Below are 27,964 nucleotides of genomic sequence, written 5' to 3' on the forward strand. Positions count from 1 at the left end.
GCTGCCTATTGTCCAGTTTGAGGTTGCAGCTCTAGTGTCACAAGGAATAATAGCAGTTAAGTGGGAATAAGGTCCTAACTGGGTAAATATAAAAACTCAGACCAGGAAGACAGTGGCCAGATATCTTCCTAGATTATACTTTGGAAGCTTTAAAAACTTAGAGACTCTGACCTTTCTATGAAAGTAGCAGCACATAAAAGACAAACTTAGACCAGACATCCCTCCATAGGTAAGCATACCTCAACTCTCATATAAAGTTCAAAGTTAGAAGTTAAAAAAAAAAAAAAAAAAGAAAGAAGAATCTGACCATAAAGAGTTACTATAATGATGGAAAAGTCCAAGACACAAACTCATAAGAAGACTATGGCTTGGAAATACCAACAAGCAAAGACTCAAAGAATAAATACAGATTGAATACAAATGCAAGAATTCCTAGAAGAACTAAAGAAAAGGATTTTTAAAATAGCAAAAAACATTTTTTTAAAATCAACTGAGTGGTAGAGGGAAAATTTGGAAGAGAAATTAGAACAATATAGAAAAATTATGAAAAGAGAATTAACAGCCTAAGAGAGGCATAAATAAAATTCCGAAGAAAATATCTCCTTTAAAACCAGAATTAGCCAAATAATAAGAGGTACAAAACCTCACTGAAGAAAATAATTCCTTAAAAACTAGAAGAATGGCTCTCCATTATATATTGCAAAACAATAAAATCAAAAGACTTAAAAAATAGAAAAAAAATATGAAATATCTCATAGGAAAAACAATTGATCAGCAAATTAGCTTGAGGAGAAATAATTTAGAAATTACTGAGCCGCCTAAAAGCCATGATCAAAAAAGCTTAGATGTCCTATTTTTTAAAAAATTAATTTTTTTGTTTTCAAAATACATGCAAAGATAGTTTTAAACATTAACCCTTGCAAAACCCTGTGTTCCAAATTTTTCTCCCTCCCTTCCCCAAACCCCTCCCCTATACAGCGAATCCAATATATATGGTAAACATGCTCAATTCTTCTATACATATTTCCATATTTGTGCTGCACAAGAAAAATTAGACTAAAAAGGGAAAAAATGAGAAAGAAAACAAAAAGCAACCAAACAACAAAAAAAGATACTATGTTGTTATCTACATTAAGTCCCCACAGTCTTCTTTCTGGATGCAAATGACTCTTTATCACAAGTTTATTGGAATTGGCCTGAATCGCTCACTGTGGAAAAGAACCATATCCATCAGAATTGATCATCACATAATCCTGTTGTTGCTGTTAGATATTCTATATTAAGAAAGGAATTTTAAAAAGGAAAACTTTTGAGTCAATCTTAGAACCAGAGGGCAAAATAAAAATTAAAAAGTCTGTAGATCATCTTTTGAAAGAAGTCTCAAAATGAAAACTCTTAAGACTAGTATAGCCAGATTCTAGAGTTCCCAAGTCAAGGAGAAAATTCTGCAGGCAGACCAAAAAAAATTTCAAATACATGGAGCTATAATAAAGGACACACAAGATTGAGTAACTATTTCTATGAAAGAAGAGGGGCTTGCAATATAATATTTGGAAACCAAAGGAGCAGCTAGAATTACAAGCAAAAATAATCTACCCAATAAAACTAAATATTATACTACTTGGAAGGAAATTGATATTTAATGAAATAGAGGATTTTCAATCATTCCTGATGAAAATATCAGAGTTAAATTGACAGTTTGATATTCAAATATAAGATTTGAGAAGCATAAAAAAGTACACATAAAAAAAATCATAAGGAAATATAAAAAGGTAAACATGTGAGGAATCCTAAGTTTAAACTTAATTTGTTTACATGTTACCCTTAAGAACTTTATTATCATTCGGACAGTTAGAAAAAGTCTACTTAGAAAGCATGGTGATAATACTACTTTGTTGAAATGAAAAAAAAAAATGGAAGCATGAAAAGAATTTACTGAGAGAATTGATAAGGAAGAGAAAATCAAGGGAAGGCAGAAAATTATTTCACCTAAGAGAAGTGCATAAGGAAGAGTTTATTTTTAATAATAGCCTTTTATTTTCAAAATACATGCAAAGATAGTTTTCAGCATTCACCCTTATAAAACCTCGTGTTCCACATTTTTCTCCCTCTCTTCCCCCTACCTTCCAGCAAGAAATCTAATATAGATTAAATATATGCAATTCTTGACTCTAATTTATAAGAAATGAAGCTATTCTTCAATCTATAGTCAAAGGATATATACAGACAATTTGCAGATGATGAAATTGAAACTATTTCTACTCATATGAAAAGGTGTTCCAAATCATTATTGATCAGAGGAATGCAAATTAAGACAACTATGAGATACCACTACACACCTGTCAGATTGGCTAAGATGACAGGAAAAGATAATGGTGAATATTGGAGGGGATACGGGAAAATTGGGACACTGATGTATTGTTGGTGGAGTTGTGAAAGAATCCAGCCATTCTGGAGAGCAATTTGGAACTATGCCCAAAAAGTTATCAAACTGTGCATACCTTTGATTCAGCAGTGCTACAATTGGGCTTATATCCCAAAGAAATACTAAAGAGGGGAAAGGGACCTGTATGTGCAAAAATGTTTATGGCAGCCCTTTTTGTAGTGGCTAGAAACTGGAAATTGAATGGGTGCCCATCAATTGGAGAATGGTTGGGTAAATTGTGGTATATGAATGTTATGGAATATTATTGTTCTGTAAGAAATGACCAGCAGAATGATTTCAGAAAGGCCTGGAGAGACTTACATGAACTGATGCTGCGTGAAATGAGCAGAACCAGGAGATCATTACACACTTCAACAACAATGCTGTATGAAGATGTATTCTGATGGAAGTGGCTATCTTCGACAATGAGAGCATCCAATTCAGTTCCAGTTGATCAGTGATGAACAGAACCAGCTACACCCAGTGAAAGAACACTGGGAAATGAGTATGGACTGCTGGCATTTTTGTTTTTCTTCCCAGGTTATTTTTACCTTTATAGGTCACATTTTTCTTGTGCAACAAAAGAACTGTATAAATATGTACACATATATTGTATTTAAGATGTACTTTAACATGTATGAGACTGCCTGCCATCTAGGGGAAGGTATGGAGGGAAGGAAGGGAAAAGTTGGAACAGAAGTGATTGCAAGGGTTAATGTTGAAAAATTACCCATGCATATGCTCTGTCAATAAAAAGCTACAATAATAAAAAAGATAATAAATTAAAAAACATGCAATTATTCTATACATATTTCAACATTTCTCATGCTACACAAGAAAAATCAGATCAAAAAGAAAAAAATGAGAAAGAAAAAAAGTAAACAACAAAAAAAAGTGAAAATACACTGTTATGATTTACATTCAGTCTCCATAGTCCTCTTTCTGGATTCAGATGATTCTCTCCATCACAAATCTATTAGAATTGTTCTAAATCACCTCATTGTTGAAAAGAACCACATCCATCACAATTGAGTATAATCTTCTTGTTGCTGTGTACAATGTTCTCCTGGTTCTCTTCACTTCACTTAAAATTAGTCCATGAAAGTCTCTCTAGGCCTTTCTGAAATTATCTTGCTTGCAGTCACCAAAACCATTTGGTACTGGCTAAGAAATAGAACGGTAGATCAGTGGAACAGATTAGATACAAAGGACAAAAAAGGGTACATCTATAGCAATCTAATCTTTGACAAACCCAAAGATACCAACATTAGGGACAAAAATTCATTATTTGGAAGAAACTGTTGGGAAAACTGGAAATTAGTATGGCAGAAATTAGATATGGACCCACACTTAACACCATATACCAAGATAAGATCAAAATGGGTCCATGATTTAGGCATAAAGAATGAGATCATAAATAGATTAGAGGAACAGGGAATAGTCTACCTCTCAGACCTGTGGAGGAGGAAGGAATTTATGACCAGAGGAGAATTAGAGATCATTATTGATCACAAAATAGAAGATTTTGATTACATCAAACTAAAAAGTTTCTGCACAAACAATACTAATGCAAACAAGATTAGAAGGGAAGTAACAAATTGGGAAAATATTTTTAAAAGTAAAGGTTCTGACAAAGGTCTCATTTCCAAAATATATAGAGAACTGACCCTGATTTATAGGAAACCGAACCATTCTCCAATTGATAAATGGTCAAAGGATATGAACAGACAATTCTCAGATGATGAAATTGAAACTATTTCCACTCATATGAAAAAGTGTTCCAAATCACTACTGATCAGAGAAATGCAAATTAAGACAACTCTGAGATACCACTACACACCTGTCAGATTGGCTAAGATGACAGGAACAAATAATGATGAATGTTGGAGGGGATGTGGGAAAACTGGGACACTAATACATTGTTGGTGGAGTTGTGAAAGAATCCAGCCATTCTGGAGAGCAATTTGGAACTATGCCCAAAAAGTTATCAAACTGTGCATACCCTTTGACCCAGCATTGCTGTTATTGGGATTATATCCCAAAGAAATACTAAAGAGTGGAAAGGGACCTGTATGTGCCAAAATGTTTGTGGCAGCTCTTTTTGTTGTAGCTAGAAACTGGAAGTTGAATGGATGTCCATCAATTGGAGAATGGTTGGGTAAATTGTGGTATATGAAGGTTATGGAATATTATTGTTCTGTAAGAAATGACCAGCAGGAGGAATACAGAGAGGCTTGGAGAGACTTACATCAACTGTTGCTGAGTGAAATGAGCAGAACCAGAAGATCACTGTACACTTCAACAACAATACTGTATGAGGATGTATTCTGATGGAAGTGGAAATCTTCAACGTAAAGAAGATCCAACTCACTTCCAGTTGATCAATGATGGACAGAAATAACTATACCCAGAGAAGGAACACTGGGAAGTGAATGTAAATTGTTAGCACTACTGTCTATCCACCGAGGTTACTTATACCTTCGGAAGCTAATAATTAATGTGCAACAAGAAAAAGGTATTTACACACATATATTGTATCTAGGTTATACTGTAACACATGTAAAATGTATGGGATTACCTGCCATGGGGGGAGGGAGTGGAGGGAGGGAGGGGATAATTTGGAAAAATGAATAAAAAAATTTTATTAAAAAAAAAAAGAAATTATCCTGCTTATCGGTTCTTATAGAACAATAATGTTCCATAATAATCATATACCATAATTTGTTCAGCCATTCCTCAACTGATGGGCATTCACTCAGTTTCCAATTCCTTACCACCACAAAAAGGGCTGCCACAAACATTTTTCCACATGTGGCAACTTAAACTCTTTTATGATTTCATTGGGCTACAGACCCAGTAGAGACACTGCTGCATCAAAGGGTCAGCAGAATTTGATAGCCCTCTGGGAAGGTTTTGTTATTCATTCATTTCAAATTGATCTCCAGAATGATTGAATGAGTTCACAACTTCACCAAACAAGGACAAGTTTTTACAATGGAAAGGAAAATGGAAAGAAGTGGACAATACTTAATGTCAGTCTCATTTGAACTGGGTCTAAATAGGAAGGACACACACACACACACACACACACACACACACACACAAATGTGTTGGGTAAGAAATCAATCTTACCTAACCGGGAGCCGAAAAGAATGGGCTAAGTGAAGGTGATGGGACAGTGATAAGAGAAAGAGTAGATTGAAACAGTGGTCAGAAGCAAAACAGACTTTTGAAGAAGGGACAGGGTTAAAAAAAAGAGAAGAATAAATAGAAGATAATAGGATGGAAAAAAATACACAGCAGTCATAACTGTGAATGAGTGAATGGAGCAAACTCTTATACATGGAAGAGGATATTAGAATCAGAACCTACCAACTTATTGTTTAAGTGACACAGTTGAAGCAGACACATTTAGGTTGAAATAAGGAGCTGAAGCAGAATTTATTATGCCTAAGTTGAAATAAAAAGATGGGTGGCAAATTGATCCCTTCTTAAACAAAACAAAGCACAAATAGACATAATTAAAAAGGGAATATTAGGGAATCTACATTTTGCTAAAAGGTACCAGACAATATCGATACTGAACATATTTGTATCTGATGACGTAGCATCCAAAATCTTGAAGGAAAAATTATAAGGAGAGGTAGTAGAACTATAATTCATTTAATTTTTCCTTCAATTTAATCTCTCTGAGACCTAAATGTAAATCTGAACTTAAATATTAAAATAGAAGTTAAAGAGATGAATCAAATTTTAGAAAAGTTAAGTATGATAGACTTCTGGATAAGATATCCACCTTCATTTCCCTCCTCTACCCAAAATATTTTTTGAAATATGCTGTTTAAAATTTTTTGGGGGGGGATTGAGGATCATGCATTACAGAGAGTCCAGTGATTCATAAATTATTTTTCCTTGATTGTTTTCCAGATCTCTGTGGAATGGTTGGCGGAAGTAGAAGATACTTTAGATTTTCTTTTCCTTTTTTTCAGTCTTTTATCTTTATTTTAATATTTCTTTTTTTGCATCATTATCTTCAATTATTCCATTGTAATTTTCAGGAAAATTATGGGGAAGATTTTGTTATTCATTTTTTATTTTTCCCTCTTGTCCCATGCTGATAATTCTCCTTCCAAGTCCCCCCCATAACTTTTATTTCTTTTTCATTTTCCTCTTTAATTTCTCATTTCATTGATTACAACCTTTTTAAAAATTTTATTTATTTTTAATTGTTGCTTCATCTTTTCTTGAGCATTGCTGTCACCATAATAACTTTTCATGGTGGGATTATTTTTTATCTGCTCATTCTCCTACCCTACTTAGTGGTTTTTTACTTTATGGTAAACCCAAGTTTTATGTACTTCCAAAAGTAGGTCTGAGCTGGTCTTATTGCTGCTCTCCTGGGGGTATTGAATCTTGTATCTTTCTAGGCTCTTAAGCATAGCTCAGAGTGGGCATTTGGAAGCCTTCCCTACTGCTAAAGTGGTCTGATCCAGGACCAAATCTGATTACTGCCCTCCTCATCTGACCTCTGCTTATTTCTAGGTTTGGGTTTAAGCCACAGCTCCTGGATTCAATCTCTGTTCCCAGTTGGGAAGCTTTGCTAGTTCAGATTGACAGAATTTCAAACTTCCTTTTGGTCTGGGATTCCTACTGTTATTATTCACTGCAGGCTTCAGACTGGGGTAGAGGCTGGAAATTAGACCCTTCTCTGCTTCTAGGCCCAAGCCGCACAGCTACTGCTTGTTTTTGAACTTGCTTCTCTCTCCATAGTTGTGTAGGGCTAGCAACTGCTCCCTACCCTGAAATGTCACTCCTAGGCCCATGTCCAGTCCTTGGTTTGCCCAGGATCTCTGATTTAGAATTGGCTAGGGAGCAGTAGAACTGTCTGTTGACATTCCTTCTGCTCAATGCACAAGGTTAAATTTTTCTTTATTGAATCTGGGACTCTTCCTCCTCTGCCTTACATACAGCCTCACTTTGGGCTGGAATGTTCCAAACACCATGCTTTCTGTTCTTCCACCATTCTGTCTCTACCCCTCTCCCCAAACTGAGTACCTTTTTCCCTCTCGAATACCTTTTGTGTATATCTTGTTTTAGTTTCTTCTTGGTGTCTGCAGAGTATAGCAGGGACTAAATTCTTCTCACTTTCCAAGAAAAATCAAAGAATGGAAAGTAATAGCAACATTTTACTTTTAAACAGTGTCTTTCAAAGAACTTAGAGGGCAGTCACATATTTGGCTTTGTCTTCACACCATTCTTTTAAAGTAGGCAGGAATCCTTTTTGCAAATGGAGCAATTTGTCCTAGAAATGGTAAGCCTACATGCCAGAATTAGTGATAGGAGCAATGCCCCAATTCAGGTGTCCTGACTCTTAGCTTAGGACTTTTTTCTCTTGCTACTCTTCCAACATACCAATTGCCCAGAGAGAAATAACAGCCATTGGTTTTCTTTTCTTACAAAAAATCAGAATTGTAAAGATGCTGTCACTTCTTCCAGTTGGTGATGGTGGCAGGAAGTCTTCCTATTTTAATAGCAGAATGGTTCTCTCTGGGACATTGTCACAGCTGACACAGTTGTGACTTGTAACAAAGCACATGCTGTACTTTGTTGGAAGTATAACAGGCAAAACCTCAGAATTGTTTTAATTTGCATTTGCAAAAGTAGTTTAAGAGCATTTCTTTATGTTTTAAAATTGTTCACATTTATGTTTTCTACTTTTTAAAAGTATAGCTTTTCTCCAGGTAGTTCATCTTCAGTTTCCTAAAGGCTGTGACCATGATTTCTAGCAATGTACTTCTTAATTTATAAAAAATTAGATATTAGAGTTCATTGTAATGGATGAAATTTTACCTGCAATAATATGGATTAGAGAAGATATACTTACAATATTTAAACTGGTGATATGAATTATTAAAATGAACAAGAATGGTTTTTGGATTTTGGGGTTAAGTGATTTGCCCAGGGTCACACAGCTAGAAAGTGTTAAGTGTCTGAGGCCAGATTTGAACTCGGATCCTCCTAACTTCAGGGCTGGTGCTCTATCCACTGCACAATCTAGCTGCCCCAACAAGTATGTTTTTAATGACACATTTTTTTTCTTCTGCTTGAAGGAAGTTGAATCAAAAATGAACATGTTCTTCCTATGCCATTTCTTCCAAATGCCCGTATCACTGCTCCCTTCCCCCCCAGTACACATAGGATTTGTAGAAATAATAAAATAAAATGGGATCTTCTTTGATGTTTATAAGATTATTGAGAAGCAATGTGGTATGACTCGCTTGAGATGAAATTTAGAGATGTGTCTCTGATTGTATTGGTAGAGTTTCCACCCCACCAGTTCCCTATATAATGACATCATAAGTTTGGACAAAAATGGGTATGGAATAATCTTGTTATTCAGGTTTCTTTTCCTTCGTTTATTTGACAGAAAGAAAGGCTGCACTAAAGTATTGATAGCAGCACTTTTTGTGGTAACATAAGACTACAAAAAAAATTGATGGACCCCCATTGGTTGGAAGATGTACATGAATGTAATCGAAGATTACATTGTTTTGCTCTAAGAAATAATGAACTTGATGAGAAAAGGAGAAGCATGGAAAGAAATATATGAACCAAGACCAAAGAGAGGAAGCAGAGCCAGGAAAATAATATGCATGACAACAGCTGCAGACCCTGGCAATTAGTTCATAAACGTTCATTGACAGGTAGTCATGGAAATGGAAAGAATAACCACCATAAAACAATTGAAAATAAATATTGAGAAATGTCAAAGTACAAATTTTCTTTTTTTTTTTAATTAATAATTTTTTATTATATATATATTTTTTATAATATTATCCCTTGTATTCATTTTTCCAAATTATCCCCCCCTCCCTCTATTCCCTCCCCCCGATGACAGGCAATCCCATACATTTTACATGTGTTACAATATAGTCTAGATACAATACATGTGTGTGAATATCATTTTCTTGTTGCACAATAAACATTAGATTCCGAAGGTACATGCAACCTGGGCAGACAGATATTAGTGCTAACAATTTTCATTCCCCTCCCAGTGTTTCTTCTCTGGGTGTAGCTACCTCTGTCCATCATTGATCAACTGGAAGTGAGTTGGCTTTTCTTTATGTTGAAGATTTCCACTTCCATCAGAATACATCCTCATACAGTATTGTTGTTGAAGTGTATAGTGATCTTCTGGTTCTGCTCATTTCACTCAGCATCAGTTGATATAAGTCTCTCCAAGCCTCTCTGTATTCCTCCTGCTGGTCATTTCTTACAGAGCAATAATATTCCATAACCTTCATATACCACAATTTACCCAACCATTCTCCAATTGATGGACATCCATTCATCTTCCAGTTTCTAGCTACAACAAAAAGAGCTGCCACAAACATTTTGGCACATATATGTCTCTTTCCGCTCTTTAGTATTTCTTTGGGATATAAGCCCAGTAGTAGTGCTGCTGGGTCAAAGGGTATGCACAGTTTGATAACTTTTGGGGCATAATTACAGATTGCTCTCCAGAATGGCTGGATTCTTTCGCAACTCCACCAGCAATGTATTAGTGTCCCAGTTTCCCCACATCCCCTCCAACATTCATCATTATTTGTTCCTGTCATCTTAGCCAATCTGACAGGTGTGTAGTGGTATCTCAGAGTTGTCTTAATTTGCATTTCTCTGATCAGTAGTGATTTGGAACACTCTTTCATGTGAGTGGATATAGTTTCAATTTCTTCATCTGAGAATTGTCTGTTCATATCCTTTGACCATTTATCAATTGGAGAATGGTTCGGTTTCTTATAAATCAGGGTCAGTTCTCTATATATTTTGGAAATGAGACCTTTGTCAGAACCTTTACTTTTAAAAATATTTTCCCAATTTGTTACTTCCCTTCTAATCTTGTTTGCATTAGTATTGTTTATACAGAAACTTTTTAGTTTGATGTAATCAAAATCTTCTATTTTGTGATCAATAATGATCTCTAATTCTCCTCTGGTCATAAATTCCTTCCTCCTCCACAGGTCTGAGAGGTAGACTATTCCCTGTTCCTCTAATCTATTTATGATCTCATTCTTTATGCCTAAATCATGGACCCATTTTGATCTTATCTTGGTATATGGTGTTAAGTGTGGGTCCATATCTAATTTCTGCCATATTAATTTCCAGTTTTCCCAACAGTTTTTTCCGAATAATGAATTTTTATCCCTAATGTTGGTATCTTTGGGTTTGTCAAAGATTAGATTGCTATAGATGTACCCTTTTTTGTCCTTTGTATCTAATCTGTTCCACTGATCTACCGGTCTATTTCTTAGCCAATACCAAATGGTTTTGGTGACTGCTGCTATATAATACAGCTTTAGATCAGGTACACTTAGACCACCTTCCTCTGAGTTTTTTTTCATTAGTTCCCTTGCAATTCTCGACCTTTTATTCTTCCATATGAATTTTGTTGTTATTTTTTCTAGGTCATTGAAATAGTTTCTTGGGAGTCTGATTGGTATAGCACTAAATAAATAGATTAGTTTGGGGAGTATTGTCATCTTTATTATATTCGCTTGGCCTATCCAAGAGCACTGAATGTCTTTCCAATTATTTAAATCTGATTTTATTTTTGTGGCAAGTGTTTTGTAATTTTTCTCATATAATTCCTGACTTTTCTTTGGTAGATGGATTCCCAAATACTTTATACTCTCAACATTTGTTTGGAATGGAATTTCTCTTTGTATCTCTTGCTGTTGCATTTTGTTAGTGATATATAAAAATGCCGAGGATTTATGTGGATTTATTTTGTATCCTGCCACTTAGCTGAAATTTTGAATTATTTCTAGTAGCTTTTTAGCAGAGTCTTTGGGGTTCTCTAAGTATACCATCATGTCATCTGCAAAAAGTGATAGTTTGATTTCCTCGTTTCCTACTCTAATTCCTTGAATCTCTTTCTTGGCTCTTATTGCCGAGGCTAGTGTTTCTAGTACTATATTGAATAGTAATGGTGATAGTGGGCAACCTTGTTTCACTCCTGATCTTACTGGGAAAGGTTGCAGTTTATTTCTATTGCATATTATGCTTACTGAAGGTCTTAAATATATGCTCCTGATTATTCTAAGGAATAGTCCATTTATTCCTATACTCTCAAGAGTTTTTAGTAGGAATGGATGTTGGATTTTGTCAAATGCTTTTTCTGCAAAAGTACAAATTTTCTAAAGAAGAGATATGAGAAAACACCTTTGCAACAGTGATAGCCCATGGATGTGGAACGTTACAAATAATGTCAGTTTTTTCACTGTATTGATAATTTTGCCAGATTTTTCCCCATCTTACTCTTTATCATTTTTATATTTTGAAGAAATTCTTCATTTCAAAGGGTGGCTTCTTCTAAGAAAGGGAAGAAGAAGAGACAAGAGAAAATCTGGATGATATAACAACAGAAGAGATCAAAAACTGTTAAGAAGAAGCATTTTTTAGGAACTCATATGCAAAGAACTATACTAAGTGTTGGGGATATAATAGAATATCAAGGCTAACTCCACTCTCAAGGAGCTCATATCCTAATGGGAAATACAACACATAGGGAAAGTCTTAGCTTCAAGTCACATAGAAAATGTCCATTGGTCCATAGAGTTGCAGATGCAAAACGAATAGTAACAGGCCATCTTTAATGCCATTTCTATTAATAAAATCATATTTATATTTGATGTTGAACCATTTGATAATGCCAAGGATCTTGGTGGCAAGAACTTTTTTTTTGAATTTTCAGAGGCTGTTCCTCTTGACAGAAGTAGTTATTAGGTTGCATTTCCACAAAAATTGCTGTGAGGGCTGGGTTGGTTGCTGAACTGGTGATTTGGGGGAGTTACTCTTTATAGAGATATTAGGATTACCAGTCTATTGGCGTTGGTCAGTGTTTGTGGTGGTTGGCTTTTATAGTTTTTTCACACAGGTTGCTTTTCTTGAGGATGGCTTATGAAGGTTAGATTGGAAACAGGAGCAGTGATCTTGGGGATTTCTGAGTCATTTGCTATCTCTATTGAGATCCCGAAAAAAGATGGTAGTTTTATCAACTCCTAGTATATATTGCTTTCTGTTTACTCCATCAGACTGTCTTAATGCTTCAGCAAGACTGGTTTGACTCTTCCGATGGTGGCTTTGTCAGCCTCAGATGTTGGGGTGGGTGTCTTCTTCCTCCTAACATGATAGCTGTGTAGGTCAGATTAGGAGCAAGCCTGGGGTCAGAGGAAACTGCTGGAGCAGTTTCTTGGAGCTAATATGCTTGATTTGTGTACTATTCCTATGGAATTCTGTCACTTGCAGTTTTCATTAGTTATATAGGTCTGCTTCCATTTTTTTATACAATTCTTTCCTTTTAACATCTAAGGTCACTGTGGAGCCAAATCTTCATGATTTGACTCATTGAAGTACCTCCTATTTCTTTCTAATCTCCTGATCAGGAGTCCAATAACCTAGGTTTCAGGAGCAGCTTTGCTCCTAATGAACTGTAGGACTTGCTTCTAGTGTTGTTTGTTTAAATGATAATGTTGAATCCCTAAGTCTTCTTTTGATTCTGACATTTTGTTAAATAACATGGTAGCTGGAAGAGGGGCTAATAGTCAAAGGAATACATATATTTAAAAATAGTAGATCTCTAATTATGTTTATAAACAAAGGAAAAAACCCTATGGAGAGAAAAGATGCTAGAGAAAGCACTAAGTAACAAAAAAAGGCCTTGAAGGCAGCGGTAAGGCTTGAAAGACAATAGGAATACTTCCCTGAGAGTGCCATGTCATAGTAAGTACGTAGGGATGTGAAGCAGTGGGATAATGTCAGTGTCACATGCTGGGGAGACAGAGAAAAAGGAGAGGATGGGAAAGGGCCACTGGGCTTGATGATAAGTCAAGGAATGACTTCAGAATGATGAGTTCCATTAAAATAGTGATAAAAGAAGCCAGAATAAAAGGGGTTAAAAGAGTGAGTCACTGGGAAGGAAGCAGAAACATTGAGTGTCCACTGCTTTTTCCAGGAGTTTGGCAGTGCCCTGGATGAGAAAAATAGGAAAAGAGATTGAGGAGGTGGGAGGGTCATATATAGAGCAAGGAAAAGAAGGGCAGAGTTTGAATCCCTCGACCTCAGCTTAAGAACTTGCTTTTACCCCTTTCTGTCTGTGTGACATTGAACAAATTACTTCCATCACATCTTCAATTTCCTCATCTGTAAAGTGAAGAGATTTATTCTAGGTTAACTTTAACGTGTCTTTTACCTTTAAGGGGTTAGAGTGCTGGGCCTGGAATCAGGGAAGACCTGAGTTCAAATTCTGGTTCAGACCTTTACTTAGCTGTGTGACTGGGCAAGGCACTTAACCTCTTGTTTGCTTTACTCCATTGGAGACATGAAAATTTAGTTTGTTATACTATATTTTAGATTGAAATTTGGGTTATTCTAATTAGATAAGCTATTATTTTGAACTTTTTACCATCTTTCCAGATTTCTTATAGTTACTATGTTCCCTTCATTTCCAGCGATTTAATATTTATATTACCCTATTTTTTTGTCTTTGGTGGGATGTCCTTCAGTGTTTCTTAGTTCAGTATCATCATCTATTACTGTCATGATCTTATGTGTGTATGTGTGTGTATCTATACATCATATACCTATCTTTGTGTCTATATATTGTCATTTGAATTGTTAATGTCCAGCAAAATGTAATTAATTTTTGTTTTGTTGCAGATAAAACTTGGCTTGTTTTCCCCAAATTATTTGGGTTTTATTAAGAGAAATACAATTCCTTTCCTCATAATATGGAAGGTTATCCTGTACTGATAGTTTCTTGTTTCATGAATCGTAGCTTCAGGGCAACCAATTGACAACTGTCTTCTCCATTATTTGTTGCTAAATTTACTGGCTTTCATTTTTTATCTTGTTTTGTTTACAACCTTTAGTTTCTAATACACCTAGAGAAGATATGATATTTTAATTTTTTTTTCTTTTTCTGAGGCTGGGGTTAAGTGACTTGCCCAGGGTCACATAGCTAGGAAGTGTTAAGTGTCTGAGATCAGATTTGAACTCGGGTCCTCCTGAATTCAGGGCTGGTGCTCTATCCACTGTGCCACCTAGCTGCCCCCAGAGAAGATATGATATAAATTTTTTAAAAAAGAAGAAGAAATAGTAGTAGTAGTAGTTCTCTTCAACTTATGGACTACATGATACTGACTTTCATAGCTGGCCCCACTCCCCCCTTTTCTTACTTTAATGTTTAGACTGTATTTCACCAGTTAAGTTTCAGGAGGTTATTAAAGTGGATCCTGGAAACTATACCTGTCTGCCAAATCATTTAGGCTGTTTGCAAAGAGAAGGCTTGGTACTTGACATTCCTTTGCCACAGTTGTGCTGTAAGAATGCAGTTTGACTGGCTGACGGGTATTTAACAAACTTGAATGGAGTATGTGAATTTTGTGTTAGGGTGTGCCCTTGAGGAAGTATAGGAAGAGTTTTTCTGCTGTATACCAGAGACCTGGGCATATTTTTCATGTCATATTGGCCACTAAGAAACATTTATTGTTTCTTTTGTGTTTAGAACTATGCTTTATTGCAGTGGAAGAGATGTAGCATAAATTTTAAGGCACATCTCTTCTTTTGAGACATTTAGTTGGAGAGATGAGAAGATCCAGATAATTGGAGAATAATAAGCTATTAAGTACTAAATTTTGAAGTACAAATTAGAAATATTGCGTACTTTCAGAGAAACTAAAATTTATACCTATACATCTATGAGCAAGTCATTAAATTGTAGGATCATAGCATCATAGATTTAAAACTTATAGACCAATTACCTCAATTTTTCCTTTATATACTCTGGACCAATAACTATTTCTTTGGGTCATCTGTTGCTGCTTTTCTTGACTTTAATCTTTACTGTTTTCATCATTTTAGTTTCTATCATACCTAGAAAAGAAATGATGCAAGATGTTTACTTTGTAACGCTTTGACTCTTTTGATGATGCTGCCTTTATTTTCTTTGTTTTGTTGCTTAGGTAGACATTGTATATGTGTGACAATTTTTGGTCACAATGAAACTTAGTACTTGTATTTGCAATTTTAGCATGTTTGGAGAGGATCCTTCTACTGGATAAGCCTTGGGGCTATCCCCTTCCAGAAACATCCTTACTTTAGAGTTTCTCTTTTACTCTCTCATTGGCATTCTTGTTAGGCCAAAGGTAAAGTTGAACAGTGGAATTAATTCAGTGATTTGTTTTATTTCAATTCATTTCAAACAAGCATTTGTTATTAGGCTTACTAAAGCAAAGCACTGTGCTAGATAAGGGTTAGGTACCAAGAATATAAAAGTAGAAGATGATTGTCCTTTCACAGGGCGTAGTCAAAAAGGAAAGGATAAGATATATATATATATATATATATATAAATAAAACAAGCACAAATCCAAAGCAGAAATCCAGATAATGACTTCTAAGAAATAAATATTATGACTGATTCTAGTTTGGTATATTTTAAAATTCTTTTTCCCTCCTTAAGGATGTCTTACTGCCCATGAAACAGTTGATATTTTGGAAACATTTTGGTTAGTTAAGATAATTTTGCATCTGTCTTTTTTGCATTACCTCTGGAATATGGGTAGCACTTTACACAGCTATTAGCAGAGACACTATAATAATGAATGTGAAATTACTACCTTACTAAATGGTGTCTTTAACATTTCTGTTTTCCTATTTCCCTATTCTATCCTCCACCCACTCTGTAGGTTGATTTTAAATTTAAAGTTATTTTCTCTTTATTTTCAGATCTGGAATTGACTTTAGGACGATCCTCTGCCTTCTTTCTTTAAATCAATTCTTCTCCTTTTAAATCTGGCTCCAAATTCACCTTTGATATAAAACTTTTCAGTCTTTCTTATATACACATGTAAACACACACTCCATGTTGCTGAAGCCCTACCCTAAACATCTTGCCATGCCCTGTGGGTTTTCAAAGGCTGTTATAATAGACACAAGTTGAAAACAATTTCTCATCAGCTGGAGAGGCTTCAGTATGAGCCAGCTTATGTGTCATCAGAGAATCAGTCTCGATTGTTTGGAGGGGTTTATCGCCAGAAGGTTAGTTAGTGGATGAAGGAATGTCAGCTTTAGCAACTAGCAAAAATAGTGATCTAAGCCCTTAAGAATGGCTGTTTGTGTGTTAGTAGAGGGGAGTTTCCACACTGATGAAATCATAGCTCTTTAGTACTTGAAGTATGTATGTGTCCTTTTCAAAGACATTTTATTGGTGTAGGCATTCCTTCTACCATTGCAGGTTATGACTTTTTATTCTGGGTGATTTTTTCCCTCATTCTCTAATGTTGTTAGTTATTTGTATCTTGGAACTTTAAGAGTGACACTGGGTGCTTCCTTTTCATAGTTGACTTTTAAGAAAAGATTCTTGATTTAAGCCTTGTAATCTGATGATAAAAGAGTTTTGTCGTTAATCTTTCCTGTTCTTCCGACAGAGAATATAGGAAACTTAAACTTTTGACAAACTGGGAAAAATAGTCATGTCTGTAATATTTCTTATAAATGCGATAAATTTGTTTACAACAAATTCCAAGCTGATGCCTTGTCCTTCCCAGCTTCTAGATTGTTTTCGTAACATGATATAGATTGCATTTACTTATTGTAAACTCTGTATCAGAGAGCTATCAGAAACTGTTTAAGTTCAAAGTTGGGTGTATGCTTTCTCAATTTTGTTTGATCCTGAAAAGTTGTATGTTTATTTTTGCTTCTTTTGAAATCAACTTCTGTGTCTGCCCCTTTCAAACAAATTTCAGAGAAGTTTCCCAGGACTTGTGCTCCACACCTTTTTTTTTTTCCTCCTGTTTGATTGGCTTGGTTTTTTTTTTTTTTTTTGGGGGGGGGGGGAGGTTGGCCTTTTTTATATCAAGGTTTCAATTTTGTAGTGAGAGATGAGGCAACATTGGTCTTGGCAGAACATAGCTAAGCCAGCAGTCATTAAGTGATGTAAGCTTTTATTTTTTTTTTTTTTTTTCCTTTCTAAAGCACTCTGGCAGGGCTGGCTATTCCAGTCACAGAAGAAAAGAAGAGACAGAGCTCTCTGATGTTCTGGAAGGGTGACTAGAAGAATTTTTGGCAAAGGGAAAACAAAGCACAATGTGCATCTTCTTCCAGGGTAGTTGTGGAATCTTTTTGCTCTTCTGTCAGAATTGGAGTTGTTCTTTTCAAGCCCCTAAATGATGGAACAAGTTAACTATAGCTCCAGAGAGCTTCATTTCATTCCTGTTCGTCTACTTTTTGCTACTTAGATTTTTATCTTCAGTTCGGAGGAAAGTGGCCCTTGCTGATCCTGGATGTTTCTGGAATTGAGATTACATCACCTTTTCAGCAGGGTTTTGTGGAGGTGCTGCCACTTTAGTGAAAGTAGTGAATAGAACCACAACTTGAGATGAACATGGATCCCCTCTGTTTGCATTCCTCCTGTTTGGATGTTAGAGTCTTGCTACATTTGGGAGCAGTTGAATGACAGTTCTTTCATCTGGACCTGGAAAAATACTTGCCCCATTGTGGGGAGTTATCACTCAAACTTTTGCTAAAGAAAGTGACTACTCTGCATCTCCACTTCTGATGAGCACTTAAGCAAGAGGAGGTTCAAGCAGATAAAGACCCTCTCTGTGTTTTGGGGGCTCTATATGAACAATGTCTTGGAAAAGGAATTATTTTTCTGTAGGACGGGGAAGTGTCCAGGGAATGTTTGCCCCACGGAGTTCAACTTCCATCGCTCCTAGTAAAGGTCTTAGTAATGAGCCTGGACAAAATAGCTGCTTCCTCAATAGTGCCCTGCAGGTAAGGAGTCTTAAATTTCTTTTCCTATTTTTTTTTTTTTTTTTTTAGTTGCTGCTGTTTTATTTCTGTTAATTTGTATAAATGTTGAATATGAGGATTTCTCTATTATCTCAGAAGCCACAGTCCTTATTTGCCTAATTTTCTTTGTGATCCTGGACAAGTCTCTTCATCTCTACCTGGGTCTTAGTTGCCTAATTGGTATGAGGTGAATAATAACACTTTCCATGTTTGAAAGGACTTGGGGTGGAGGTCAAAGGATCTCTTAAAATTTTTTGTAGCATTAAGAGCTACAATTTTGATTTTTTTTTTTTTTTAGTTTAGTTTTCTTGTATAATCTGTCAACACATTCGGATATATTTTTCTTAAAAGTAAAAGTTTTCCTCACTTGAAACAAAGTTCGGTTATTAATAAAATTACCTCTCTTCTAAAAGTTAAAAATCAAATCAAATCAAAGACTTAAAAATGAATTGTTGCAGCCTTATGATATTTCATACCATTAGTATGTTCTTATATTCAGTTCTTTCCTTTTCCTCTCTGTCTTAGCATTCTTTTCTGTGTTGGCTCATAAACAACATCTGGTCAAACGTGCCTGAACAGTGCTGTTAGAAAGCGAATTTTCTAGAGGTGATTATCCACCCTCAGATTATTCTTTGTGGTTACTCCTTGCTACCAACCCCTTCCTGGAGCTGTCACGTGTCAAGATTGTTCTGACCCAGGAGACCATAGGATTGTAGGGTCACCCTGCCACTTCCACAAGAAATCTAGCAGCTATTTTTCACCTCCTAATTCTTTTTGATTTGTACAAAATGAAAGAATCTGAATAAAACCTATTCTGTTCACCTTGAAGTCAAATGCCCTATGCACTCCTTGTAACAAATGAACAAGTAAAATACTCTGAGGGGGAAAAAAAAAAAAGCAGCATGTTATGGTAGAAAGAACCCTGGCCAAGGAGTTAAGGTCCCTGCATTCTGGACCTGCTGTGCCATATTAGGCGAGTCTTCAGGTCTCTCAGCACCTCCTCTTCCTCATATGTTTAAACAAGGTGGTAGAATTACAAAACCTTCCACAGTTCCTTTCAATTTTCAAATTCTCTAGTTTTATGAAATCACAGACACTTTGTAATGTGTGTCCATTGTTCAAGTCCTTAGAAAAGAAATGTTTTAGGCCTCTGAGAGGCAAACCTAGAGAGATTCTTGCTTGTAAGCACTTTTCACGAAGCCCACCTTTTGTAGGAGAGTTTTCCAGGTCCTCCAGCTGCTTTCCTTTTAGAGTACCTGACATCTGCTTTGTATGGATCTTGTGTGCACCTATTTGTTTACATTGTTGTCTCCCCCATTAGACTGTAAGTTCCTTGAGGGCAGGAACTCTGTTTTTGCCTTTGTACCCCTAGAATTTAGGAATACTGCCTGTTACTGTAAAGACTTAATATATGCTTTTTGAATGATGGACAGATCTCATTGGGGACTTTTCAGAAGAGATTTGACAATATCTCAATGTCTCTTCGAATATCTGCCCAGCTAATAAAAACTAAAGTAAGAAATCTATGACCACTTGAAACAAGTTTTTGTATTTACCTCTATTTCTCTGCTTTGTAAGTAATTAAATTAGCCTCTTTACATTCTCCCTTCAATCTCAGATAAAGTGATACTTGTGACTTTCTGTCCTAAGAATAACAATACTTTGTATTTTATGAAGATGTCAGTCATGTGTTTTATTGCTTTATTCCTTTTTAAAATCTTATTTATTTTTTAACTTAATAGTATTTTATTTTCTCCAATTACATGTAAAGATAGTCTTCAACATTTATTTTTGCAAGATTTTGAGTTCTGAAGTTTTCTTCCCTTCCTCTCTGAAAGATGGCAAGCAGTCTAATATAGATTATATCGTACAATCATTTTAAACATAGTCCCATATTAATCATGTTATAAAAGAAAAATCAAAACAGAAAAATGGCAAGAAAGAAAAAGCAGTCAAAAAAGAAAGTGAAAATAGTATGCTTTGATTCATATTGAGATATCTGGATTCAGATAGCATTTCCCATCCCAACCCTATTGGAATTTACCTGTGAAGTTACCACTGCATTGCTGAGAATAGCCAAGTTTATCATAGTTTATCATCTATGTGCTTTCTTTTTAAAGAATAATTGGGGCAGGAGTCTATCCCAACTGACCTATGTGGTGGATTGTGTATTCCACTGAGCATTATCTGTAGAATTGAGATTCTGAGTTCTAATCTCGCCCCAGGACATTGTGTTCTGTGATTTCCCTTCTCAGTGACTCAGACAGCTCTCAATCTATAAACTGCAAAGGAGGCAGAATCCCCTTGGTAGAAGGAATTTCTTAATTTGGAGGGTTTTTATACCAATGAAATAAGTTTCAATTTTTAAAAAGTTAAAAAAAACCATAAACATTTTACAGATTGAAAACCATTATTTATTTGTATGGTTTATTATTTTTAATTTGTGGGATGAAAAGTATGAAGTATCATTGGCTTTGCTATATTTCAGTATTTCAAGTTTCAAAAGAACTTATGTCCTCTAAATGGTTGCCATAAGAGAAACTCAAGAATTCTTTCTGCCTTTTAATACTATCTGATGTTACTACACACCTTCTATACAAAGGAAGACTGCTGAGATATTGCTCTCTAGGGATTTCAACCCCTGTTTTTTACATTCTTTAGAAAATACTCTGACCTCTCAAGTGATTCTCCCTTTTGTAGACAGAGTTTTCTAAAAGGTAAGAAAATAAAACTTGAAGGGCCTAATACAAAACTCATCATACTGAGGTAATTTTTAAAAAATCTTTTATTCTTACTGCACCTTTCAGTATAATAAACCTTCACTGTCCAAATTTCCTTCCCTAGATTTGATTTTTAGACTCTCATGACCATGTGTGCTTCTCTTTTTTTCTTTTAAAGATGATATTGTTTCCCTGTTACTGTGTGCTCTTCTTACTATCTCTCTTCTTTTTAAATCATTTTTTATGTTTATCTGACATACTAATGAATATCTTCTGCTTTTCTCTCTTCCCAAAGTGGTTTCTTTATTGTGAGATATATATATATATATATATATTGGTTTTATTCTTCATAGGATTGAGTGTTAAGGTAGAGGACTTTTTTTTGTGCAGAATGATGAAATATTTTTCCACTTCCATTCAGGTTCTATGGCATTTGGACATCTTCCGTCGCAGCTTTAGGCAACTGACTACTCACAAATGTATGGGAGACTCCTGTATCTTTTGTGCTCTCAAAGTAAGTGTTTGAATCGCTCCTGTTCCACTTCACAGACAACACATCCCTAATGTTTTAATTGGTAGTCTGATTAATTCAAGAGCTGCTCTAACTAACTTCACTATTAACTGCTCCCAAGTTCTTAAGTTTTGTTCTTAATAGTTGAATGTTCTGAGCTCCTTTTGAGTCTGTCCAAGCTCTGGTTTGTTGTTCTTCAGTTGGAATACTATATTGTTGTTCAACTAATTACATTATTTTCTTTTTACTAATACAATATAATTTACTAATATAATATAATCAGACACACAACTGATGAGCTTTTGCTAACGTAGAATTTTGCAGTATTTTCTTTTCTCAGTAGAAGTTGTGGTATTGATGATTATTGGGTTTTTTCCATTATCATAGATAACAGTTTTAAAGTACTGTTATCCTATTTGTATAATTTAACCCTAAATTTTGACATCCATTTCTAAATTCTAAGAACTCTAGTTATTTATTTAGGTGTCAGAAAAAAACAAAACAGACTGGAAGGAGGAAACTCAGAGACCTCAGAGAACTTAATCTCAGGAGAAAGGATTCTAATTTTTTTGTTGCTGTAAAAGTTAGAGAACTTCTCAAATGAGAAGTGTGTTACTGAAGTAGTTCCCAGGGCTTTGGAGTGATGTCAGAGAAGGAAGCACTGAAAAGATGAAGTAGTTGCCTTCTACTTGGGTTACCAATCCATTTTAGATGGGTAACTTCCCTGGCCTTTATTAGTGCAGCTGCAAGGTGGAATAGTTGCAGTTGGACAGACTTCCTGAGTTCTGAAATGAGATTGCCAGAAGCCTTTTTCAATTTCATAAAGCCTCATTTGAAGTAAGTTATTGGTGCACCTGGATGGAGCCAGTTTGTGTCATTGTGGTTAATGTTTTCCATTTTGGACAAAGAATTAGTATATCCTGGCCAAAAAAAAACTACACAAGACACCTGGGAACATCTTGAGGATGTAAGGAAACTAGAAGAATTTTTCTACTCTTGTTGACTAATATTTTTTAAATTGCAAGTGATTTCAAGACTATTTCTTTCCACACCTACACATGTTCATATTTTAGGTTCAAATGAGGGTTGCAGATGCCAGATTTCTATGGAACTGTGTTTAGCAAGTGTCAGAGTTTATGAATGCAGAGCTGCTAAGTATCTTTTAGTAGCATTCCTTAGAGACATTTCATTTGAGTATCTTGCTTTATAACTTCTTGGTCCAGAAATGTAATTTTCTCTTTATCCTTTGTTTATAAGTCCTTATAACCTTAAAAATTCATTAACTGTGGCAAAAGGTGAAGTAGAAATAATGGATTAATTGGACAGTTTTGCATGAAACTGGTAGAATTAAGCCACTAGTAGTTTATTTATCTCTGGCTCATGCTTTTCCATACAAGTCAAGCCAAAACAACACATGAGTAAAATCTTATTAAGTTTCATCTAGTTGAGTGCCTTCAGCTTTGTGGACAGATACCATTATATAAAGAGTCACTGAATTCTAGCAAAAAAAAAAAAAAAAAAAAAAAACTATATCAACCTGTTCTTGTTGAAGGAAAACCTGGGCCTTATCATGAAAAATAACCTAAGAATCTTATTAGGGAAATTTAAAGACTGGAAAAATTCCTGAATGGAAGGGTCATGTTGAACAAGAAACTTAGCTCTGCTGTGAACGACTGTTGAGCATGTACACATTCTCTGTGATGCTTCTTAGAAGCCAGGATATCTTTAAATTCAGTACCAGTTTTGCTCTCCTTCCTTCCTCTTCCCTTTGCCTTTTCATTTCTTGATCATTTGATAAACCTTCATTTATGCTTTCTATTTTAGATAGACTAACATACTTTGCCCCCTCTCTTACATATTTCCCTTGCCTGGTTTCTTGGGGAAAGGTACTTCATTTGTTTTGTTTCCTTCATAGTGCCTAATATACCTCTTGAAATGAAGTAAATACAGTATGTAATTATTGAATGAATGGTTAAGTAATATATGGATTTTTTCAGTAAAATGTATATTTTTGTCTCTTTCTGGCCCCATATAGACAAACATACATACATACATATACACCTATACTTTTCTTACATGCTTTCTTAGATTTTCTAAAACTTCTTAAAAGCTGAAATCTTAATTTTTTCCATGATCTTTTTCTCATAAAAGAACTCTATAGTGAAATTATTTATATCAATCCTTATTTTTCTTTTGACTCATACTTTTAAATGGAAGATGCATGTTTTGAATTTTCAGAGCTTCTTCCTAAGTTTGACATATGGAATTTTTTCCCCATAAAATTGATGAAATAATGAACCTTCAGATTCCATTCTGTCAGTTAAATTTAGCAAGTCTTTGTGTTAGTCTTAGGAAATGTCTGCTGAATATGTCAATTTTTTGACTGAAATTTTGCATATTTAGGAGTGTCTATATAGTTATTTGCACAATGGATACTTACTAAGTATTACTGAGAAATTATTAAAGAAGATGGGATCAACTACATAGGACCTATGAATAAAGATGACATTTACCTCTAAAGAAAGACTGATATGGGACAGCTAGATGGCACAGTGGATAGAGCATCAGCTTTAAAGTCAGGAAGACCTGAGTTCAAATCCAGCCTCAGAAACTTAACATTTATTAGATGTGTGGCCCTGGGCAAGTCCTTTTACTCAAATTGCCTTGAAACCACCACCCTCTTAAGACAAAACAAAAAGAACTGATAGATGTGTATGTATAGTATGATTTTATATGTGTGTGTGAGTGTGTGTGTGTATCTTTGTCAAATGGTGGCAAATTGTGTTGGGGAGGGAAGGAAGGACAGTTTGGAACTTAAAATGAAACAAAAAGTTAACTTTAAAAAAATTGAAAAATTATGATACTGTCTTACACTCCCCTAAAATTCTCTCTGATGTTTTATCACAGAACAGAAGTGACTGGATTTTCAAAGACTATTTTGGAAGGGCACAACTAAAACTAGACCTCACCAAGTTTGAAAGACTTTGAGTATTGGCCCAGTGATGTACTGGCTTACTTTCTCCTGAAGACCAGCCTATCTAAGTGTCTGACAAACAGCAAGAAGGCTTTTTTGGTCTGAAATGAAGGGGAGTGTTATGTAATAAACCTGGAAGACATCTGTAGCAGAGAGTAAAGAATTTTGAGTGCTTCCCAGCGGAGTTTGTATTTGGTCCTAGGGGCAGGAGAGCTCTATGAGCAGAGAGTGGCCTGGTCATATCCATGCTCTGGGAATGTTGCTTTGACTACTCTGTGGAGTAAAGATAGGAGGAGAGAGAAACTCTCAGTTAGGAAATCTTTGTAGTACTCTGGATCAGCAGCACACTAAGTTAGTGTGATTATTTGAGTGGAAAGAGGGGGATGCAAGAGATGGTGAAACAAGTTTCACTTGTTTAAAGCAGATTCAGTAGGTTACTCGTGTTTGGCTTTTATCAAATAGTTTATTTCAGGTATTCATGTGCATTTTTGCTTGCTTTGGAACCCTGTATCTGAGATTTGTGAATTGATGACCACAAGAGGTCTTTACCTCATACTGTCCCTATCCAAAATCCCCAGCTTACTACAAGGGGGTATATTTCCATATTTTTTCTTAACCTTTACTGTTGCATGCCTGTAGCACAGAACTCTTACATATTATTCATCTTGAAAATCTGCTGTTTTCTCTGCTGTAGTGCATGACTTGACTTTGGTGTTCACTTATTTATTTATATCAGTTCAGGGGAGGAAATCCGTCCTCTGTACTTAGTATGCCACAATGATTTTGTTCTCCTTCCAGGGATTGTACTGGAGTCTTTACAGTGCCAGGATGTAAAACAGAGTGGTTTTTGTTATAGGCAAAGAAGAATGTGGCATTGATTGATTCAATTCAACTAGTCTCCCTAATTAGTGATGTGTGTGTGTGTGTGTGTGTGTGTGTGAATATCAGTGTAAGGTAACAAAGGCAGGAAAAATGTACATATTTGAACGAAGCGGTGTTCATTAATAATGTGAGTCTTGGCTGAAAAGCTTTTACACTATTCTGATGGGAAAGGAAAAAGCTTATAGTGGATTTAATGGCTTGTGAATTTCAGGAATCCGTCATTTAACAAATATTTATTAAGTATATGTTATATCACCAGCACTGGAGAAATTTGTTACCATGAGAGAGCAAGGGAGAGAAGCAATAAGAAACAGTATAATTTTAAAGTAGAAGAAAGTTCATTATCATTTGGAAATAAATATTTCATCTGAATAGATCAGTAGCATTGGAAGAGATTACACCAGTTCCAGGTGGGGGCCACTTCCATATTATCCAGGAACCCTAAAAGTCAGTAGGAAATGAGTCAGGAAGTCAACCCTTGGAGTCAGGAAGTTTATTCTTACTTCTAACCTAAACACTTCCTATTTCCTATGATTTGGTCATCTGTGGAGATAAACATGTGGTCAGACTTTTTGTAGACTTGAAAACATGTTAATCTGTTCATCTTTTAAAATATAAATTCATTTAACTAGTCATCATGGTTTTTTAAAAAATCTTTTAATGAGGGTCAACTAAGTTGTGCAGTGAATGGAGTGTTGCACCTGGAATCAGGAAGACTCCTTAAATCCAGCCTCAGACTTCCTAGCTGTGTAACCCTATTAGCTTTAGTTTCGTTATCCATAAAATGAACTGGAGAAGGAAATGACAAAATCACTCCAGTATCTTTACCAGGAAAACTCCAAATAGGATCATGGAGAGTTAGACACGACTGAACAACAACAAAAATATTTTAATGATTTTAATTGTCTTCCTTGTGTGAATTCATTCAAAAGATCATAAATGTAGAGTTAGAAGGAACCTTTATAGGGCAGTTAGCTTAACTTCTCTCCCCTTCTCCCAGCCCATTTTATTGGTGAAGAAATATGCTAGGTAGCTTAGCTACATTATCAGTTCCCTCCCCTTTTCACTATTTTTCTTTTTTTTTTTTTTTTCCCTGAGGCTGGGGTTAAGTGACTTGCCCAGGGTCACACAGCTAGGAAGTGTTAAGTGTCTGAGACCAGATTTGACCAGATCTTCCTGAATTCAAGGCTGGTGCTCTATCCACTGTGCAACCTAGCTGCCCCGCCTTTTCACTATTTTTAGCAACTCATTTTTAGTAAACTCAATTACATATATTTATATTCAAAGGAATCCTCATTTTTGGGAAGATAGACATTTAAAGACTCTTCACCTCCATCATTCAGCTCTCAAAGATCTGTTAAATGCTATCACAAGCACTGAAAATACAATGACAAAACCCACTGTTGATACCTGCAAGGAACCCTTATCCTAATGTGAGAGACAACAGTCAAGTAATTATGTCTGAGATACAATTGGGGTGGATAGAAGGCAGCCTCAAAGGGAAGCCCTGGGAGCAGAAGAGAGAGTGAGTAATGGAACTTGAATGGTCCTTGACAGCAGGTGGGATTGAGGTTAGACTTGAAGGAGATGGGGGAGCCCAAGGGAAGCATTCCCAGCATGGGTTGTTAAAACACAGAAAAGTAAGAGAAAAGAGAATCCCATATGTGATAGAGCAGATAAACCTTTGTTAGCTGCAGAGTGTATGGAGGGGAGTAGAGTATAAAAGGGGAATAAGAACATTATTTGTTTGCTACTTGTGACCTCTCAAGGCCCAAGATGGTGACAATCTGTACATTTTCATTTGCCTATATTAGTGCACAAACACAACACTGCTTCATTGCTCTCCCTTCAAAAACAATACCAAAAACAATTTCCCACTACTAGGAGAGGTTCTGTGGGTTTCTTTGGGACAGGGACAATTCAGTTTTAATGCTTGATTAAGAACCTTTTGGGTGTAAGTAAATGTACTTCTGAGTGTTAAGGATACAGAGATAAAAAGAGACAACCCGGCCAGCCTTGAAGCCACTGACTACAGAATGGGGGATATGATGCATGGAAATAAATAACTGGGATAACAGAGCTGCAAATATTAAATGTAAAACTGAAATCCAGACAAAATGCTATGAACAGTCTGAAAAGAGAGAGACCACTTTGGATTATCAAGGAGTGAGTCCGGTTAAATAGTCTGAGGTGTCTACCTCTGCTGGTCATCTAAAGGAATCAGAGAGAAAAACTCTAATCTAGGAGTGGGGAACCTTTTTTTTCTACCAATGGCTATTTGGATATTTATAACTTTATTTGCAGGTCATACAAAATTTTTAACTTAGAACTCAAGCAGTGGGAAGTTGCTGTACCTAGCTTCCAGTTCATCATTACCTGTGGTTGCCTTGGCAGGGCCAGACCAAATGAGTTTGCAGGCCTACAGCTTGTGGGCCAGATATTCCCTACCCCGGCTCTAAATTGAGGTGAAAGTCATTGAATTTAGCAAAAAGTCAGGCTGTTATTTAAACAGAGTTGGCCCTACAGGTTTAGATAATAAGACAACTACAGTATAGGATGCTTATTATCGCCAGGAAGTTGCCTCAAAGGTGGCCATGG

The 27,964-nt window shown here is 35.7% G+C and overlaps 1 protein-coding gene across 5 annotated transcripts in view; it reads left to right on the forward strand.

Moving 5' to 3' along the window:
- The window catches only part of USP54 (ubiquitin specific peptidase 54), a 121,212-nt gene that overhangs the window by 36,767 nt on the left and 56,481 nt on the right, over positions 1-27,964 (forward strand). For all 5 annotated transcript variants that reach the window (XM_074296823.1, XM_074296825.1, XM_074296821.1 and 2 more), the window contains exons 2-3: positions 17,461-18,261; positions 21,421-21,513. In XM_074296823.1, the coding sequence (XP_074152924.1) occupies positions 18,115-18,261; positions 21,421-21,513 (240 nt within the window). In that variant the 5' untranslated portion in view covers positions 17,461-18,114. The remainder of the gene's footprint in view (positions 1-17,460; positions 18,262-21,420; positions 21,514-27,964) is intronic.

Source organism: Sminthopsis crassicaudata, chromosome 2, assembly GCF_048593235.1.
Source record: "Sminthopsis crassicaudata isolate SCR6 chromosome 2, ASM4859323v1, whole genome shotgun sequence".
NCBI classification, from domain to species: domain Eukaryota; kingdom Metazoa; phylum Chordata; class Mammalia; order Dasyuromorphia; family Dasyuridae; genus Sminthopsis; species Sminthopsis crassicaudata.